The following is an 18,533-nucleotide window of genomic DNA, read 5'->3' as shown; positions in this document are numbered from 1 at the left end:
GGGGAGGTGGGGGGGGAGCGGGGCGGGCGCTTCCTGGCGGCGGAAACGGCGGCGGCGGAGGCCGGGGGGGGGAGGAGGAGGAGGAGGAGGAGGAGGGGTGGGGGCTGTGCCCGTCGGGTCCCGCCGCCCAGCTCCGGTGTCCGGTGGAGGCGGCAGCGATGTCGGTGGCGGGGCTGAAGAAGCAGTTCTACAAGGCCAGCCAGGTGAGGCACCGGGGCTGCTCCGTGCCCCCCCCACTCCCCCCCTTTCGGTTTCCCCCTCCACCAACGCCCCCGGTTCGGTTTTCCCCCCCTCCCGTTAAATCTCGGTGCCCCCCGCCCGGTACCGGGACCCAGCCCCGTGAGGTGCTCCCGGGATGGGGCCCGGTGCCCTCCGCCAACCCCTCCCGGGGGGCTCCTGGGGGGCTCCTGGGGGGCTCCCGGTGCTCGGTGCTGCCCGGTCGCTGCCCCCGTGGCAGGGCACGGCCACCGGCGTGGCCCCGTGCGTCCCCGCAGCATCCCCGGTGTCACCGTCAGACGTCCCCGAGCCCCGCACAGTGCTGGAAGGGGCCGAGGATCGGAGCTGTTGGCACCGGGACCCAACCGGGCACGGGCCCCGTGTCCTCCATCCGGCCCTGGTCGGTGGCGGGGACGTGAGCCTGGACCCCTGCGGGCACCGGGTCCGCGTCCTGCACCCAGCCCCGGGTGGTGGCAGGGACGGAGGGGAGCGGGGACCCGTCCAGACGCGGGGTCCGTGTCCTCGATCCGGTGCTGGACGGTGGCAGGGAGGTGCTGAGCGACCTCCCCGGGGCAGGACCCGTCCCCAGCACAGCCTTGACCCACTCACGAAGACCACCAGAAAGCTGCAGGTTTTCTCCATAATCCCAAAATGTGGAGAACTTGGAGCGCTGCGACGCTCGGGGTCTCCGAGCAGAGCCGTGGGGTTAGGAGGGAGAGGATTAAAAGGGGTCGGGAGGGCAGGATGAGGCCGGGAAGGAGAAATCGCTGCGGGCTGCAGCTGCGGCGCGACCCCGGGAAGTTCCCCGGCCCTCGATGGAAGCTGCAGCTGGATCGGGACGGGGATTTGTGGGTTGTGAGCCTGGCTCTCCCCGTGCAGGAAATGGCCTGGCTGTTTGGGGAAAAAGCTCAGCTGGGCAATTCCTGCGCCGGCGAAACCGCTTCGCTTTTTCCCGTAAGGAGAGGTCGGAGCCGTGGCTCTCCAACGCCTCGACCGCAACGCTGCAGCAGGGACAGCAAATCCCCAATTCCCCATCCCTCCCCGAGCACTCGGCCGTCCTCGTGCCTGCTAACGCCATAGAAATCAGCACTTGGGATTTATTTTTTTATTTTTTTTTATTTATTTTTGGAACAAATCACGAATCGGTGACGCTTTCGTAGAAGCGCTCTTCTGGGTCCCCCGGCCGCTGCTTTTGTGGCCCTGTTTTACATCTGAGGCGGGCGAATTCGGCCCAGACCCAGCCAGAAGCTGTGTTTTCCAGGCTCGAAGTCCAAACCCTGCTCGGCTCGGGCCGAGTGTCCTCGCGACGTGCGCTGGCTCCTTCCTCGGCCGTGTTTGTGCGAAAGCGTTTTGCTTCACCAGCAAAGCAAAATAATAGATTCCGTAAGCCGCTCCCCACCCCCTTCCGCACAACAGGAAAACAAATCCCTGCATCGCTTTTTTTTTTTTTTTTCCCCCTTTATGACTTCCACGGGGGAAGGTTGTGCTGAAAATAAGCGGGAGGAGGACGGCGCGGATGCGCCGCGTGGTAGCAGGGCGGCTGGAGGTGAAGGCTCAGCTCTGAGCCCAGAAACATCTCCCGAAAACATCCGACGAGACCTTTCCAGAGGGATTACCGTAAACTGAATTCCTCTGTGGTCGTTGGTGGGCGTTTTTGTTACGGATCTGCTTTTTTTTTTTGACGGAAAGGGAAAAGCCAAACCCCGCGCGGCTCGCTGGGGAGCAGTAGCCCAGCTCGTGGGTTTGGTGGCCCACTTGCCTGCTGAGCACGTGCCGGGTTTGAGCGCTTCGCCTGCGATCGAGGGGAGCACTGACACGTGAAATACCTTCTGTGGGGTTTGGGGAGGTGATTTAATCTGACCCAACCGGTGTCGTTTAGAACTAGAAATATTCACAGTGCGGCTGCTGAAGCGAAGTTCTCTGCAGGATCTAGCAAAGCGTGGCCTCGTGTCGAAGGCTGGAGCCTGCTACCGCCTTCTTCACGTCCCAGGGGCTGGGACGCAGGAGGGCAGCTCAGCTTTCCAGCTTCTGTGGCTGGGAGCTGGGGGTGACCGGCTCCAGCCCTGCCGTTTTTCGGTGTTCCTCTCCTCTCCTTTCCCTTTTCACCCTTCTTCCCTTTCCCTCCGCTGGTCCCACTCTTCAGCTGCTCCTTGGCTGAGTTGCGAAGGAGGATTAGCTATTTTTTGGCTCCCGTGAAGGTATTAGATGCTGCCGAAGCCAAACATGTGGAAGATCTTTCCCCAAACGCCGCATTTTGTTCCACGCCTGTTGTTAATTGAAGGAGAGCGTGGCCAGCACCGAGGCGTTCCCGGCCCCTCCGCGCCCCCCCAGGATGGCCGGAGCAGGGGCTGGGGTTTCCCCGTACCCCCTGGGGTGCTGGGACGGGGCGAAAACACGCAGAAATGAAGCTGACCCGTGGAAGATGTTCTCCCAGGGGAGGAACAAGGAATCAGCATTGCTGGGAGCTGGGTGGGAGCCCCCGGCCCCGCTCTGCCTCTGGCCGCTGAGGAATGCGCAGAGCTGGCTTCCTTCGCACCCTTTTCGTTTGCTACGCACCGACTGGAGTCCCCAAGTGGAAAATGTAAAGCCTGCAAGACTTCCCGTGAACCACGGTAACCTGATACGCTCCCTGCACGGCCAGGCTGCGTGCAACGGGGCAGAGGAACGGGAAACGGGGCAGGGGAACGTGCCCACGCCGCCCCTCGGGATATCTGCTGCCCCTCCGAGGGACGAGCCCTGGGGTGGACGCGGTGGATGCAGGGCTGGGATCAGCACGGGCTGCTCTGCCCCACTGGCTCCAGGAGGCTTTCCTCCCGCTGCGTCATCCCCAACGGGGTCACAGGATCACGGATTGTAGGGGTGGGGAGGGAGGGACCTTGAAAGCTCCCCGGGTCCAACCCCCTGCCAAAGCAGTTCCCCAGAGCAGGCTGCCCAGGGAGGCGTCCAGACGGGCCTTGAAGATCTGCAGAGAAGGAGCCCCCCCAGCCTCCCTGGGCAGCCTGTCCCAGCGCTCCGGCACCCTCCCCGGGAAGAAGTTCTTTGGCGTGTTGGTGCGGAACTGCCTGGGCTCCATTTGGTGGCCACTGCCCCTTGTGCTGTGTCCTTCCTCCTGGAACCGCTGGGCTCACCATGCCCTGCACACCCCGAGCCTAAACCTTGCTCCTCGTGCCCGGGGCAGCGCTCGGTGTGAGCTCACATCCTCTTCCCTTCCCGGGCTCGGGGAGTCCCGGGCTGAGACAAAGAGCACGGCCTCCTCCTCCTCCTCCTCCTCCCCCTGTGCAAAAGACAAAAGCTGTTTTCCGAGAGGGGAGCGCTAATTACAGCTAACGAGCCCTTGACATACCGTGCTTTTTCCTGAGTTTGATGGCTGCTCTCAAGGCTTCCCAAGATATTTTTGGACACAAGCAGTGAGTGCTTGCTTGCTGCCAGGTCGGAGAGCTGGGGTGGGCTCCGGACCCACAGTGGGCGTTTCGGCCCCAAAGGAGCGAGCGGCTTCACCCCATTGCTTGCTCCCCAAAGAGCTGCCCCAGCCGGGCTGCCCCAATTTGATGGCACCCGCTTAAAAAACTCACGCACTGGGACAGTTTGGTGACAGGGGAGAGACCTGCCCTCCGTGCTGCATCACGCCTTCCTTTATTTGGGTGCAGTTCTTTCTGCAGCAGCTTTGTGCTGTGGTTCCAGCTGTTCCCCCTCCCTCCCCCTTCCCCAGATTATACCTTTGAACGGCCACCTTTCTGTTATTTTTTTTAAGCTAAGTCATTCTCTCTGGTTTCTCATTCTCCAAGACTTTCCCTCGCGGCACGGGGCGCCTCTGCCGTGCCCGCAGCTGGGTTTCTCCGGGCGTCACAACCGTGCTGCGCGGCACGGGAGCTCCTGCTGGAAGGGAAACGGGCTGAGCAGCCTGCAGGATAACCTCTTCCACCGAAAACAAACCGCGCTGAGGCCCATTTCCTCGACCAGAGCTTGTCTGTCGGTGCCCTGGCTTTTCGCAGGTGGTTTGGGTCGTGCCCGCCCTCCAGCCTGAGGTTGTTCCTGCCCTGCTGGGGGCTCGTACGGATGTTTCAGCTCAAGCCACCCGCTGCCAGGGCTTCAGCTGCTGGTGACAGAGCCTGGATTGAAGCCACAGCCTCGAGCTGTGGTGGGATGGTGGCGTTCCCATCACCAACATGCTGCAGGGTGGCCGGGCTGAGAGGTTTTGTGCTGCTGCTGCAGCGTTTTGGCTGGAGAAGGGGAGCTGAAGCACAGCTGAGCAGAACCCCTGAGACAAAACCAGTCTCTGCAGGGGCACACAAACACCGTGCTGGCTCTTCCTGAAGCCTCCAGCAAGCAGTAAGGCTGAGGGTGGACCCGAAATGTGCCGTGTGGCGGCTTTTCTGCCTTCCTACATGCCTTGGGTGGGGGCAGCAGGGGCGCGACCGCACGTGGGCAGGATCTTTGGGGTCGGGGCTGCACCCAGAGCTGCCGGCAGAGCAGCATTGAGGCACGGTTTTGGGCTCCCATGTGCTTTTTTGGAGCCATTCTGGTGAATTTTCCTTTTTTCACACAAGCCACGTGCGAGCAGAGTCCCTCGGAGGCAGGATCTGGGGGGCAAAAAGAGACCAGGACAAGAAGAGGCAGCTCCTCCTGGCTTCCCCTGCGTTACCTCCTCCCGTTCAACCTGGAAGGGTTGGAGTGAGCTGAGATCAGTGGCACCGCTGGGATCCGAGCACCTCACCTGGAAACGCAAACTGGGACCGGCGACTTGGGGGATTTTGCCAATTCCTGCCCGGCTGACCTTCCTCCCGCAGCACCCAGCGCTCGCTCTGTTAATATTAACCCGGGCTGGGATCCCCCCCAGCCTCCCGGCTTTACCTTTTGTTATTAACCTGCTCCCAAAGCACGGGGCTGGGGAAAGCAGGATTTGTCCGAGCGCAGCGTGAGACCCCGCGTGCTCAGGGTGCCAGCCGGCTCCTGAGTCCTGTCCTGCCGTCCTCGCATCCTCCACGCCGGAGCCCTCGTTTTGGTAGCCTCAGAGGTCGGAGCTTCGTTGGTGCCAGGGAGAAAACGTGGAGGTGGCTCTGTGTGCTCTCAGCAAAGCTCCGAGCGAGGCTTGCAGCTCCTCCCGTCCTCGCTGGTAATAACTGCGTGCCCGTCCGAGTGCCTGCTGTCACGGCCAGCCAAAATGACTGCGTGCGGGGTGTTTTCATCTTAATCCTCTCGGCTTTCGTGCCTGGTTTGTCATTGCTGAGGTACCCGGCACGGCGACGTGCTTCTGCTGGGTGGTGGTTGTCAGAGTGCCCCTGGAAGGGGGCAGCTTTCAGCTTTTGTGGCATCGTTCAGGCAGGGGATGGTTGTGTCTGCGGCAGTTGCTTTAACTTGGCTTTTTTTTTTTTTTTTTGCCCCTTTTAAGATCGCTTTCACGACCATTAGGCTCTCGTAGTGCCGAGAACTCCCAATCTCCGAAGTCAGAGACAAGAAAACGGGAGGAGGAAACCCCTCGCTCCCCGTCCCTGCTCGCTTTGCTTCCCTCCTCGCTTGGGATGTGACACGGAGCGAGCGTCAGCCCCGTGTTTACAGCTGGGGAAATCTGGGGCACGGGCAGGGTACGTGACTCAGGGCTGCGGAGAAACCGTGTGGCATCGGGAGCTCCGTGGCAATCCTGCCCCTTGTGGCTTTCCGCCCCAAATGATCCCTTCTGCTTTAACAGGTTACGTTCTGGGCGAAGTGCTGGAAACCTACCGAGGCAGGACGGTGCCGAGGGGGGGTGGTTTCTGGATGGAGTGGAAGGAAATCCTTCCTCCCACTTCTCCCTGCCAATGCTTTCCTCCTGGGAAAGAGCAAAATGGGGATGAGCTCAGACAGGCTGGCTCGTAAGAGCTGATTCATTTCTCCAGCACATTTTTTTTTGCTCCTTCTCTCCTCCATCCCTCCGTTTGCCAGCGCCTTTTGCCAGGACTCCCAGCCCCATCCAGCCCCCAGTGAAGGGACTGGGGAGTGAACCTGGGGGGGATGAGGAACTGCTGGGCCCACAGAAAAATCGAGGCTAAGCCACGGGGCCTCGGCGGCCTCCACACACCCCAGGGGAGGCTGCAGCCTCTTTTTTAGGAGTTGGTGCTGGCTGAAGGGAAGGGATCGTGTCTGTGCCCCCCCCGGTGCCCTCAGCAAGTGTCAGGGCTTGCAGGCAGGTCTGGTGGAGGAAGGGGGAGCTCCCAATGCTGCCCCCACCCCAGCTCATGGAAATTTTTGTCCTTTTGTCCAGCTGGGGTATGTGGTGAGGTCTTCCCGGGAGCCCAAAGGCTTGTAGGATAAAGATCTCCTCAAAACAGGAGTTGTGTGTGGTGCTGAGTGGGATGCGAGGGGGTTATTGCACGCCCTGTGCCTGCTGCAGCCCACTTCGGGAAGGCTGCTGCTTTGTGCCCCTTGCAAGCAGGATGCCAAACTCCCAAAAAGCTCAGAAATACAATAAATGGGTAACGCAGAAGGCCTGGGGTTTGTAACGCCAGCCCGACTCCTTCACGTGGCAGCTTGGCGCTGCAGCCGGGCCCTGAGGCTGCCTCGTGAGAGCCCCGCGGTGCGGAGGGCTGTGCTGGCGGCCTTTCCATCCCTGCTTGTGGGTTAATCCCTGAGCCCTCCTGTGCCGTGTCCCCAGCACCGAGCTGGCAAACAGGAGCCACGTCCGTGTGGGGCTGGGGCAGGAGGGGAAGGATCCGGCCCCTTGGGCCTCTCCGGGCTGCGAGTGCCACGTTGTTCTCTTACAGGCGTCAGCGCGAGGCTGCGTGCTGGTTTCGGCCCTCCCTTGGCCTCTCCTGTGATTATGAAAGCGATTGTTATTATTATTATTTTTAAAAAAGAAAGGTTTCCTCTTCCCCTCGCCCCCCCCCATCCCTTCAAAGTGCAAGCCCGTTGCCTTCAGGCCCGGGTTCCTGTTGACACGAAGCCGCCGTGCTCCTAAATCGCAGGACTGTAGGGCTCGGAAGGGACCTCAGGAGGTCATCGGGTCCAACCCACGGCCAAAGCACGTTCCCTACAGCACCACCAGCAGCAGCAAGCGGCCCCCAGGACCCCCTCCAGTGGCTGCACAGCCCCAGTGTCAGGCCCGCAGGAAGGACTGGGGGGCTGCAGACCCTCAGGGGGACCCTTCCTCCCCTCCTCGTCGCGATACCTGGTCGGGAGAGCATCGTGATACCTCGCTGGGAGAGCTCGTCTCTTCTTCTGAAGCCACCAGGACCTTTTGAGTCCTCCTCTCGCTCCTTCTCTGGGTATTAATGAAGTTTGTGTCATCATCGCTAATTAGCTTTTGCTGCTACTCAAAGAATTAAGCACATCTCCATCGTGCAGTTCTGTCTGTCGGACAGAAGATAAAATTTACATGATTTAAGGGCTCTTCCTAACTGAGAAAATGCTTCATAATTCATCCTAGCACTTAAAACCAGGCTGTACGTTCTTGTTGGGCCAGACTTTATTCAGATCCAATAATTTATTAACCACTTTCTTGACCAAATTTGTTTGGGCTTTACAGGACCGGTTATATTTAAGCTTATTCTTGCCACCTTTCTGACAAAAAAAAAAAAAAAAAGGCAGAAAAATGGTGAATAATTCTCTGCCCACACAGCAAATCCTCTGAGTAAGAAGGTGCTGTTCCTGCCAAAACCCCCCCCGATCTCCGCCGTGCAGCTCGGCGACGGAGCACTTAGCAAACATCGTGTTTGCTGCTGACGCACGGCGCTGCACATGCTGCTGGGGGGACGTTCGGGGCATCGGGTGGGCACAAATCTGGAGCGCCAGCTGTTGATGCAGCTATTCTCCAGGAGAGGAAAGCTCCCGATTGTGCTGGCTGGATTTTCAAGACCGAGGGAGGCTGCTCTTTGGTTTGAAAGGGATAACGTAACCTAAATGCTGTGTACCAGCCTTTCTCAGCCACCTATTTCTCCTGCTGCAAGGCAGAAAGGTGACAGCGAAGCATCCGTAGTGTCATCTTTAGAACAAAAGCAAACTGCAAAGTGCTGCCAGAGTGGTTTTTTTTCTCCACGTTCCTTCTGAAACGAGTATTACCGAGCACTAACAACACCCAGCAGGAAGATTGGTGGGTTTGGCATCCCCTGGCACGGGCACAAAGCGTGGCAGGGTCCCAGGGTGGGGGACAGCCCCCGTGCAGGTCTCCTTGAGGAGCAGGAGCTCGATCTGCGCCTCGTGCTGCCTTCACATCGCTCCCCGCAGCCCTGCGAGCGTCTGTTTGCTCGCTCCTGCTCTCCTTTTCCTTAGGATGCTGTGCTCTGCTGTGATAGCCGCCAAGCTTTTCCTAGTATTCAGGTTAACAAAGGGAAATGTGTATTTATAGTGTTGTGAATTATTTCTCTGCCCCTTTGATGTTTGTGTGCGCCGAGATATCGTTAGGTCCGTCCCGTGGTTCTTTGGCTAACGCTGCCCGGGTTAGTAAAGGGCTGCTGGAAGCGCTCAGACCTTCCCCTGCGCCCCTTAAATCAGGAACAGGGCTTCTTGGCCTTCCCTTTCACGAGGCTGAGCTTCTGCTGAAGTCCTTTACATCCTTTTTGGGTCCGTGACCCAGCCTGGTAACTCGCCTTGGCCGTCCCCTCGACTCATTAATGCCTTCCTTCAAAAACCAAGCGCAGCCACCACCCAACTTTTCACCCACTTGCTCAATGTGCCCCATCGGCCTGGCTCAGTCTCATCACGTAACCCAGACCCCTTCGGGCTCCTTCCCAATTCCCTGATGGTCCCGGGGCTCTGTGGCTGTTGCAGCCTTCGGCGCGGTGACGCCAGGTACCGTCAGCTGCCCTGGGGACCTTCGTCTGTCCCGGTTCTCCCAGGAGCAGAAATCCCGTCTGAGTTTTTGCAAGCACTTCATGCCAGCTGCTCTGTGGCTGTTGTGTTTTTCCCGGGGACCTCCAGGTGTCGTAAACCCTCCTATTCCATTTTTTATTGCTTTTCAAACCCCCAGGAGCAACGTGCAAGCCGCAGGTGGGCTGGTGCACCGAGCCCAGGACGGGGCTCCAGGTTTCTCTGCCTCGCTTTGTCGGCAGAGCTTTGCTGCTCTCTGGCAGAAGAGGTGAAAGCAAACTCACAGGAGGCACTCGGCTTCCAGAACTTTGTCCTTTGGTGCCACATCTACCGAGTGGCTGCAGGCGCCGAGTGCTGGGAGCTGCTCATCTTTTCCACCGGGTGTGCAAAGGTCCGGTGGAGCTGCTGGGAAATGATTGCTCAGCAGCTTTGGAAGAGTCAGGCAGTAATTAACTACGGCTATTAGAGATAGGACCTGGGGAGGCTGGGCAGGAAATCTGGATGCGAGGCAAATATCCTGTTTCCCCTCTGTTTGCTACACTTTTCCTCCAAATTGCTGCAGCCGTGGCGGTGGGAGAAGGGTCGTGGCGGTGGCAGAGAGCAGAGCTGCTGCTGCTTCCCCTTGGGTTTTTGTTTTCTCTGTTAATCTGACCCATTTATTGTTTTCTAGCCGAATAGAAATGATGTCTTATTTGGTACAGAGCATGCAAGAAGTGACTAATGATAGGAGAAAATGGTTATGATGCAAGTCCTTATTGCTGCCTGCTGCGAGGCGTGGTAAGCCCGTGTCAAGCATCGCCCCAAAGCAGGAGGTAAGGATGGAAACTTTTCCTCCCTGGCACAAATCTGCCTCCAGAGGAGCATCGTGCCCCTTCTGCGGGCAGCCACAGTGCCCGGTGCTGGCGTGGCATTAGCAAGGCAAGGCCAAGCTGTCAGCTGCTCTGCAGGGAATAAAAAGGAGCCTCCGTTCTCTTGAAAGAGTGCCTTGGAGAGTGCCGAGCTGCTGACAAGCATGAAACATCCCTGGAAAGGCACTTTGTACACACGGTGGGCAGAGAAGGGGTCTGGGGAGTGTGAAGGAGTCGAGGAGAGGTCTCTGGGATGCTTCAGGGTTGTGGGATCCGTAGCAGAACGGCTGTGCCTGGCAGTGCTGCCTTGCTGCAGGTGGGTTAAGCTCAGAGAGGCCTCACTGGGTGCCCTCGTGGGCCAGCCCGTCGCTTTTGAAGGACTGTAGAGGCAGAGCTGAGGACCTCATAAAAAGGGATCCCAGCTGGGATTTCAGCACTGTCATCAGACTACAGGCAAGGGAAGGACGCGTGCCCGGAGCAAACGGGCAGCGGCTGCGCTGCACCGCACGTCCGTGCCCTTCTCTGGCCGTGGCTCAGCGAGCGGGACCTGCTGGCTCCTGCTTGAGTTCCATTTTTTTTAATTCCCGCTGTCCTCATTCCTCCGAGCCCATCTGCTGGCTGGGGATGAGTCACCCGACAGCGCTCTGAGGAGGTGATTTGACAGGTGGCTCCCTGGAAAGCCGTCTCTGCGCACGGCAGCTCTTTCTTCGCGGGTCCTACGCGATGAGATTCCGACCCGAGGTCACTTTGAAGGCATCGTGCCTCGGGAAGGAAGGGACACGGGAAGCAGCTCCTCATTGTTCGGCCCTGACCTTCCTGCTGCGCCTGCAGAAAAGCGAGGCAGCGGCTCCGGGTAGCGAGCGGCTGTGTCGTTTCAGATGGTGAGGGGGTGGATAGCTCGGCTCGCTTCAAGACACGTTTTGCTGGGGCACGTGTCTGCGGCAGCGGGAGCACCTCTGCCTGCTTTCACACGCATACCGTGGTGGTGCTTGGTCTCAGCCCTTCTCCTAGAAGAAAGGAACGGGAAAAGTGAAGGCAAAGAAAGCTCAGCAGAAGGCGGAAGGCTGGGCACTAGGCTGAAAACCTGTGTGAGCTGATATAGAAAGCAAATATTCAGCAGGGAAACGAGACGAGGTAGGGCAGAGCTCTCAGGTCCGTGTGCCCAGGGGCAGGTGGGATGAACAGAGGGGCTGAAAGGAGCCACAGCATCATCCTGCTCGGAGGGCGAGAACTTCACCCATTTGTCTGCCTCTGATCTGCGCTGCCCTTCCGCAGCCAAACCGGGATGTGCGAGGTGGTGAGATGGTGTCTGTCGAGTCACCTCCAGCTTCTCGTTTTGGTTCTGCTGCTAAACCTGCTCTTGACAGTAGGCAAATCACTTCCTCTCGTACCCCTTCCTCTTCTAGCACTTGTCGGTCTTCTCCGCGTGGAACTCTCAGAGTGGAACTCCGAAGTTCTTTGGCGTGTTGGTGTGGAACTGCCTGGGCTCCATTTGGTGGCCACTGCCCCTTGTCCTGTCCCCACAGAGCCCTGAGAAGAGGTTGGCCATGTCCCTCTGTCTGCCACCCCTCAGCTCTTTCCAGACACTGCTCAGATCCCCTCTCAGCCTTCTCTTCCCAAGGCTGCCCAGCCCCAGCTCTCTCAGCCTCTCCTCCCAGGGGAGATGCTCCAGGCCCCGGCTCCTCTTTGTGGCCTCCGCTGGGCTCTCTCCAGGAGCTCCCTGGCCTCGTTGTGCCGGGGAGCCCAGCACTGCACCCAGCCCTCCAGGTGAGGCCCGAGCAGGGCAGAGCAGAGGGGGAGGATCACCTCCCTTCACCTGCTGGCCACGCTCCTGTTAACGCACGCCAGGAAAATGTCTTCCCTTTTATACAAAAGAACAAAAAAAAAAAGAAAAAAAAGGTTGAAAGCCTCTGAGGCGGCAGAAAGCGCTCAAGTATAAAAGCAAACACCGACAGATGGACCCCAGAAGGAACTGCAGGCTTGCTGGGAGGAAAGGTGTGTGCAGGAGGAAAGCTCTCGGGCTTGCACCGGCTGCCGCAGCTCCACGCGAGCTGCCTGCTCGCCTCCCCCTGCTCGCTGCCCCTGTGGTTGGGAGCTGAGGACACACCGAGCTGCTCTCCAGCAGCAAAAAAAGAGGATGGGGAAGAAACGGGGAGGCCCCGACACAACGTCTGCCTGGCCTTCCAGCACCTTCCAGTCTCTTCCCGTTTCACCGTGAAGGTGACGCTGCCCCTTTCGCGCCGTGCTCTGTGTTGGTGCGGGTTTGCAGCACATCAAGTGGAGCTCGTCCCCGTCTGCACCTGCTCAAGGAGTGCCCCCAGCCTCGGGACAGGGCCAGGCAGGCGTCGCAGGGGCTGGCAGCGTGCTCAGGACCACATCCAGCAGGACTGTAGCTGCAGGGAGACCTTCACGGGGCTCTCAGCCATCACCAGACCCCAGAGCAGGAGGATGCAGCCGGTGCCTGGCCCCATGTGCTGCCCAGCTGCTTTAAATCCTGCACAGACGTGCAGCAGCGGGGCAGTGTCCTGTTGGCTCTGCAGGGCCACCCAGCTGCCTCTCACGCTGTGATGATGAAGTTACCAGGGAAGATAAGCAAAAATTACACTTCATTCCAGGGAGCCGTGCGTTACTGAGCTCTTGCAGTGGCCTCGTTCATCTGGGACTCAAAACATTGACAGCACCTTTTAAATTCTTTCGTGGCCTGGCATTTTCCACTGCGCTCACTATTTGCTGATGAAGGCAGCCAGGGCAGAGCTGCTGCTCTGTTTGCCTGTCTGTGGTTTTTACTTCTCGAAGGGAACTTTCTGCTGAGACATGATGCTGGGAGGGTGGCGGCGTGGAAGAGGAAGGCTTTGACCTGGCAGCAGCTGGAAGGATAATGTTTTCATTATACCGTGGGCAGCTGTTTTGGATGCAGAGCTTGCATAAGTTTGGTATGTTAGAAATAGGGCCGACTGCTTGCTACAGAGAAAGAACACGAGTTTAGGAGAAAAACAGTTTGTTTCTCTTGGTGCGTTGCGCTTGTTTGTGTTTTTGTAGGCTACCTGAGTTTCCTATCTGCAAACACTTCAGGCTGGAGAGCAGACTATCGAAATCAGGTGTGCAAAGTCCAGGGGAAGTCTCCTGCTCGCAGATAACGGCGCTGACACACGCCTCCGTACCCACAGCTGGTGCTGACAAGGGCTTGCTCGCCCTCAGGGCGGCTGTGCCGCTGGGTTTTGGAGTAGGGGGCTCCACGGGTGCTCCTCAGCCACGGGAAGTTTGGCAGGTGTTGTCTTCTCAATCCGCTTCGGCATGAGTTTCGTGTTTGCTGATTGTGCTGAAAATCACCCCAAACTTTCCTTCTGCATCTGCCCTTCCTCTGCCAGCGGCGGGGGTGATGCAGCACATCCTATCGCTCTGAGCTGGGACTCGTCCTGATTCGGGCACGGCCTCGCCTGCTGCTTACAAAACCTGGTGATGTTTTGTGCTCTGAAATGCTCTGCAGTATTTCCACATGGCCTCCGTGCCCGTCTCCTGGCAGGAATGTTAATGGGGGTGATGCTGCGGGTGGCCACAAGGGAATTGCAGCCTTCGAGTGGGAGTGGGTCCTACCTCGTGCCTCTGGGATCTGTTTCGGTTTCGGTGATGGCATGGGCAGCACCAGGTGACTGATAGGTCCACCTGATTCACCTGGTTTATGTAAGGATGCCCAGAGCAGGACACCAAATGGGGGTTTGGGTTGGTTTTTATTTACTGCGAGCTTATCCTGGAGCTGAGGAGCAGTTGTGTGGATCAGGAGAAGGAACAGTGGGCCTGGAGGATGCTGGAGAGGAGGGGATTTGGTGCTGTGGGTCGGGAGAAGCTCTGTAGCCCTCCCTCACCCGAGAGGTTACATTTCTCTCCCGTTCCCTGCTATAAAAGAGGAGCCCTCTTCATCCTGCCTTTCTTCTCCCTCTGTGTACACACATCATTCCTGCCTCTCCCTCTAGCCAAGCTCCTGCTGCAGTAGTTAGCCGAAACAATAGGTCTTTCATTTCCAAAGATCTTCCACCACGCGCAGCCCGTCGCGCAGCCCGTCGGTAGGTTTCCAACGGCAAGGGGAAGTTGTGATTGTTCGAGTTCCCACGCCTGGACAAAGGAAATCGATGGAAGCCCCTGCGAGGCGATTCTCTTTGAAACGAGGCTGCAGAAACCGCAGAACCTGGCCAGGAGCAGCCCTTTGGAGGCAGGAGATGAGGCAGAAGCTGAGAGTGCCGGGGAGGGAGGCTGGCTGCCCTGCTGCTGCTGGGTTTTGCCGGGGTGGGAGCCATCTGACGGGATGAACACACCTCCCTGCGCTCTGATCTCAGGTCGGAGCTATCTAGGGCATACCTGAACTGCCAGCATCCTTTTAATTAAACATGGATGTGAAGCAAGGGATTGATTTCTTGCTTCTGGACTGCTTTCAGCCCTCTTCCCCCACCCTGTGGCTCGGTTTGGTTGTGATGCCAGCTAAACTAGGCAGGCTTATCTCCCTGATCCGTGACGCCCAAGTATATCTCCTGTGCTAATATTTGCTCTAGGAGGCATTCAGCTTTTCTTCTACGCGGTTCAGCTGAGGGCCTTTGCTCTGTCATCGTGCCCTGCTTCCTCTGAGCTCCAGCGCTGCTTGCTGGGACAACGTTTTAGGACGTGTCCGGTCCTGGTGGGGCTGATAGAGTAAAGGAACCAGACACCATAGGCTTGTTCTCACCTTTCATGCCCAGCCAGCTGATACCCTTCAGCAGAAGTCTGCAGGAGAGTATTTGGGCCACTGCCTTTGGGGAACTGTTTCCTTGTCTTGCCTTGCACCGTCCCTTCCCTGCTTGCATGCCTCTGCCTGCAGCATTTGCAAGAGGCCAGGTCTCTGCCCAGGGAAAGGCCAGCGTATCCCAAATCTGCAATCATCCCTCTTCCATCTTCATGTCCCCAAAAATGCCCCTGAGATGCTCTCTGGAGGAAGCAGCGGTGAGATGCACGCGGCTGCATTTCACCGAGCACTTGAAGGTTTGTTCAGGCCACGCTGGGTGCTGTGGGCAACACGCATCTGCTTCCTTCTGCCTCCCACCTCCCTTCTTTGTCTCCCACCCCACAACCAAAGGGTGAGCCCCCTGCTGACCCTTGTGCTGCCCTCGCCCCCAGCCCTCGGGGCTCTTTGCAGGCAGCACAACGAGAAGGACTCAGAGGCTTGGCTCCCAGTCGCATCGTGAAGCCCTGGGTTGAACCACGAGCCAGCGAGGGTTTCTCCCAGCTTGTGTCTCAGCTAGGACAGCGGGGGATTTGCATTAGTTTGTCTTCCTGCCTGACAGATTCGGGAGCGTGGGGATGGGGCTGGAGCTGCTATGGATGGCACACAGTCCCTCCTTCTTTCCTCCCGTGATGAAGCCTCCCGGTTTAATTAGAGCCAGCGGGGAGAAAACCTCAATCTTATTATTCCTTCACAGCAGGGCACCAGTAGCATTTCTTGGATGTCAAAAGGAGGATTAAATTAGTCTGCAAGCAAGGTTTCCTCCTTCACATCTCTAGGTTTTCTGGGAGGGTGTTAAGCCTCCAAAATCACTGTGGTGATCAGTGCATTTGACATGGCATGCAGTCCCTGATTACAGCACAGCTCCCTGTCAGAGGCGTTGTTTGCAGCTTTCTGGGCTGCAGATCTGTGGGTGGCTGGGTGGAGAGAAGTCGGAATGGAATTGCTCGGGATAATTGTACCCTTCCCAGGTGTATTAGAGAACAGAGGAGGTTTCCGGAGGTGCAGCCTTTGGGAAAACGATCTGCACTGCTCTCAGATATGCAGAAGCCCCTTTGTGGCCGTGCAGGCTGCGTGACGAGCGGCATTTTGGCACGGAGGTGCTGGAGCAGATGATGGCAGCTGGAAGCGCCTTTGCTCTGGTGTGCTTGCCCTCGCCGGGCCTGGCAGGCAGAGCAACCGCTTCATGTTTTTTCCCTGCTCTGGAGAGGGACGTGTGCCTCCCCAGCTCCGAGCTGGCTTGCAGAAACGCGTGCTGGCACCACAAGCACGGAGCAAGTGTCCAAAAAAAGCAAGAATCCGAGGTCTGGTTGTTTGCCCATCTGCAAGCGGCTCTGTGGTGACAATTCCCCTTTGGGCCTCTCATGCGCTGGCTGGGCCCTCCTGGGGCACAGATCCATGCAGGAAGCTCCTGCTCTCCTTTTTTTCTGTTCTCCTTTTTTTTTTTTTGTCCCCCTTTCAGCGTTCATAAAGAAGCCGGTGAGGCTGGGGGGGCTGCGCTGTGCCCGGGAGCGTGCGTGCACCTCCACGGGGCCGGGCGCACGGGGACATGCGGGGATCAGTCTGGAGATTATGTCTGAGAATGAAACCTGGAGCTCAGCCGGGAGAGCAGCAACCCTTTTCTTCCCCCTCAGTGTCTAAACATCGAGGAAGAACTGCAGCAGCCCCTCTTTGTGGGGTCCTCTGCTGAACCCAGAGAGAGGAAGGGCGCAGCGAGGCCTGAGAGGCCGCGGCCTTGTTGTGGGGCCCTGCTCCGAAGGGCTTTTCGGCCTCGCCATGATTGATGCCGCTGTTGCTCGGTGCCGAGCAGTCATTCAGAAGAGCTCTTTGCTCTCTGCTCTGTCATGGCTGCGCAGCCTCGAAGCTTTGGGTGTTTGCAGATGTCCTGCCAGGAGATGCGAGGAGCTGATCAGCCAGAGCTGCGCTCAGCGCCATGGTGGCAGAGCCAGGCACTCGGAGCACCAGGGATCTTTGAACACAGCTCCGTTTTTATTTTTTTTCTGCCCTATTTTGGGGTCTGGAAATGGGATTTTGTTGAATTCCTGAAGATCTTGGCCTTTTTTGTAACTGCGATCAGTTGTTCAGGGGCTAAAAGCACTGCAGGGCTGGTTCAGTCACACAGGGCAGGTCTGGTATCCCCAAGTGCTTTTCAACCTGGATGCTTACCTATAAGTTTTCTCCTCTTCCTCAAAAAACTAAGGAACCATTCTGAATCCCTGTGGGAGCAGGAGGGTGCCAGAGGAAGAAAGACTTGATAAAAATCAAGTATTTGATGTGGAAGTAAACAAACCTGGATTGTTCAGCCAGAACTGGAGTTTTAACTACAAACACGAGAAATCCTGGCAATGCCCTGTGGCAGGCGTCAAGTGCTTGGCAGTCAGCAGCTGTTTAGACCACTTGTGATGTCTGTGTAGGTAATTTGGTGTCCGTGGACCAGTTTGGGGCAAGATAACAATTGTGGGTGTGTTGCAGGTGGGTTTGGCTCCTCCATTCAGCCCTGGGTGCTGCCACTGGCCGTGCCCTTTAGGAATGGGGCCAGGCAGGAAAAGTTCCTCCCCGTTTGGGCTGCACAGAAGGACTTTTTTTGGGTGGATTTAATAAGGTACGTTCAGCAAGTGTCTTTCAGCTCAGGCAGTTGAATCATGAGGTTTACGGAAAAGAAATCTTTTCTTAGCCTAAGTGATATTTTGAAGAAAGACTTCAAAATACAGACTGACAGTCCGTAACGGCAGGGCTGCTTTTGGCTGACATCTCTTGTTCACCTGTTTTAGAACAGGCATCAGAGACGCCTTGATAAATGTATTTGAAATTGTTGCTGTATTTGCAATTGTTGCTGTGGCTTCTGTAGATCTCCTTATCCTCCACTTAAAAAAATAAAATAAAATTGAAATACAGGACCCTAGACCATATGGATTGCAGTTAGTTGTGGTTTAGGGCTTTGAAAGGTCTCTGCTCTCTCTAGACTTAGGTCTTACACCGGCTGCTGCGAGCAGAGTATGTTAATTCCCTGTTTACTTGCATTTTGCCTTGTGTGAAACTGAAGCCTGTCTCAAAATGGAGCTGAGAGACAATGCTGTTGCTCGCTTTTTCCAGCAAGCGTTGGAGTTGGAGCCGTGTGTTGTGATTTAAGGAGCTTCATAGCTTCTGCTGGGTGAGGAATATCCTGCCTGTGTCTGAGGGCTGAGCCATGCTTTGGGAGGGTGGGAGATGTTTAAATTTTTAGTGGGGCGGTGTTAGCAAAGAGCCAAGTGTTATTGCTGTGCTATGGGCTGTTCCTGCCACCTCCTTTCTCTTGCAGATGCTGTCTGGACCACCCCTGTTCCCTTTCTTTGCATGAGGTACAAGCAGGTTTAAGTGGACAGCCACTGCCATGCCTGATTCTTCCTGCTGTGTTCTTTTTCTGCAGCTGGTCAGCGAGAAAGTTGGAGGGGCTGAAGGGACCAAACTTGACGATGACTTCAAGGAAATGGAAAAGGTGAGTAGGGAACAGGAGGAATCTCTAAAATCACACATCTAAGTCCTCTGTGACCTTGCCAAAGCCCCAAGCTGATCTTCACTGCTGCTGGATTATCTTGTTTCCCTACAGAAAGTGGACCTGACCAGCAAGGCAGTTACAGAAGTACTGACCAGAACAATAGAGTACCTCCAGCCAAACCCAGGTGAGTCCTCTCCTGTCCTCTTCCCTCTGTCCCCCAAGTTGCTCAGGGAATCAGGGAAAGAGGCAGAGGGGGCAGACAGAGACACTTTTTGACCCTAAGGTGTTGGTCACCAGCCCAATTTTGAGATCAGGCATGCTGCCTCCCTTTACCAGAGGCATGCTGGGCTGTCCTGATGTCCTGTGACCTCGCTAGCTGGCTGAGTTAATGAGGTCTTACTGTAGCTAACGGGTACTTTGTGGCTCAGATTAAGATCAGGGTACCCCTCTTGCCCTGTGGTGTGTTTCT

General features: G+C 57.1%; 1 protein-coding gene across 3 annotated transcripts in view; it reads left to right on the top strand.

Annotated features, from left to right (window-relative positions):
• The first annotated feature begins 88 nt into the window (after positions 1–88).
• SH3GL1 (SH3 domain containing GRB2 like 1, endophilin A2) overlaps positions 89–18,533 on the top strand; it is a 28,933-nt gene continuing 10,488 nt past the window's right edge. For all 3 annotated transcript variants that reach the window (XM_084498753.1, XM_084498752.1, XM_084498751.1), the window contains exons 1-3: positions 89–203; positions 17,996–18,064; positions 18,176–18,248. In XM_084498753.1, coding sequence (XP_084354879.1) covers positions 159–203; positions 17,996–18,064; positions 18,176–18,248 — 187 coding nt within the window. In that variant the 5' untranslated portion in view covers positions 89–158. The remainder of the gene's footprint in view (positions 204–17,995; positions 18,065–18,175; positions 18,249–18,533) is intronic.

This window comes from Aythya ferina (genome assembly GCF_964211825.1).
Source record: "Aythya ferina genome assembly, chromosome: 26".
NCBI classification, from domain to species: Eukaryota; Metazoa; Chordata; class Aves; order Anseriformes; family Anatidae; genus Aythya; species Aythya ferina.
The sequence above is the reverse complement of the archived record's forward strand: the minus strand, read 5'-3'. Positions and strand labels throughout refer to the sequence as shown.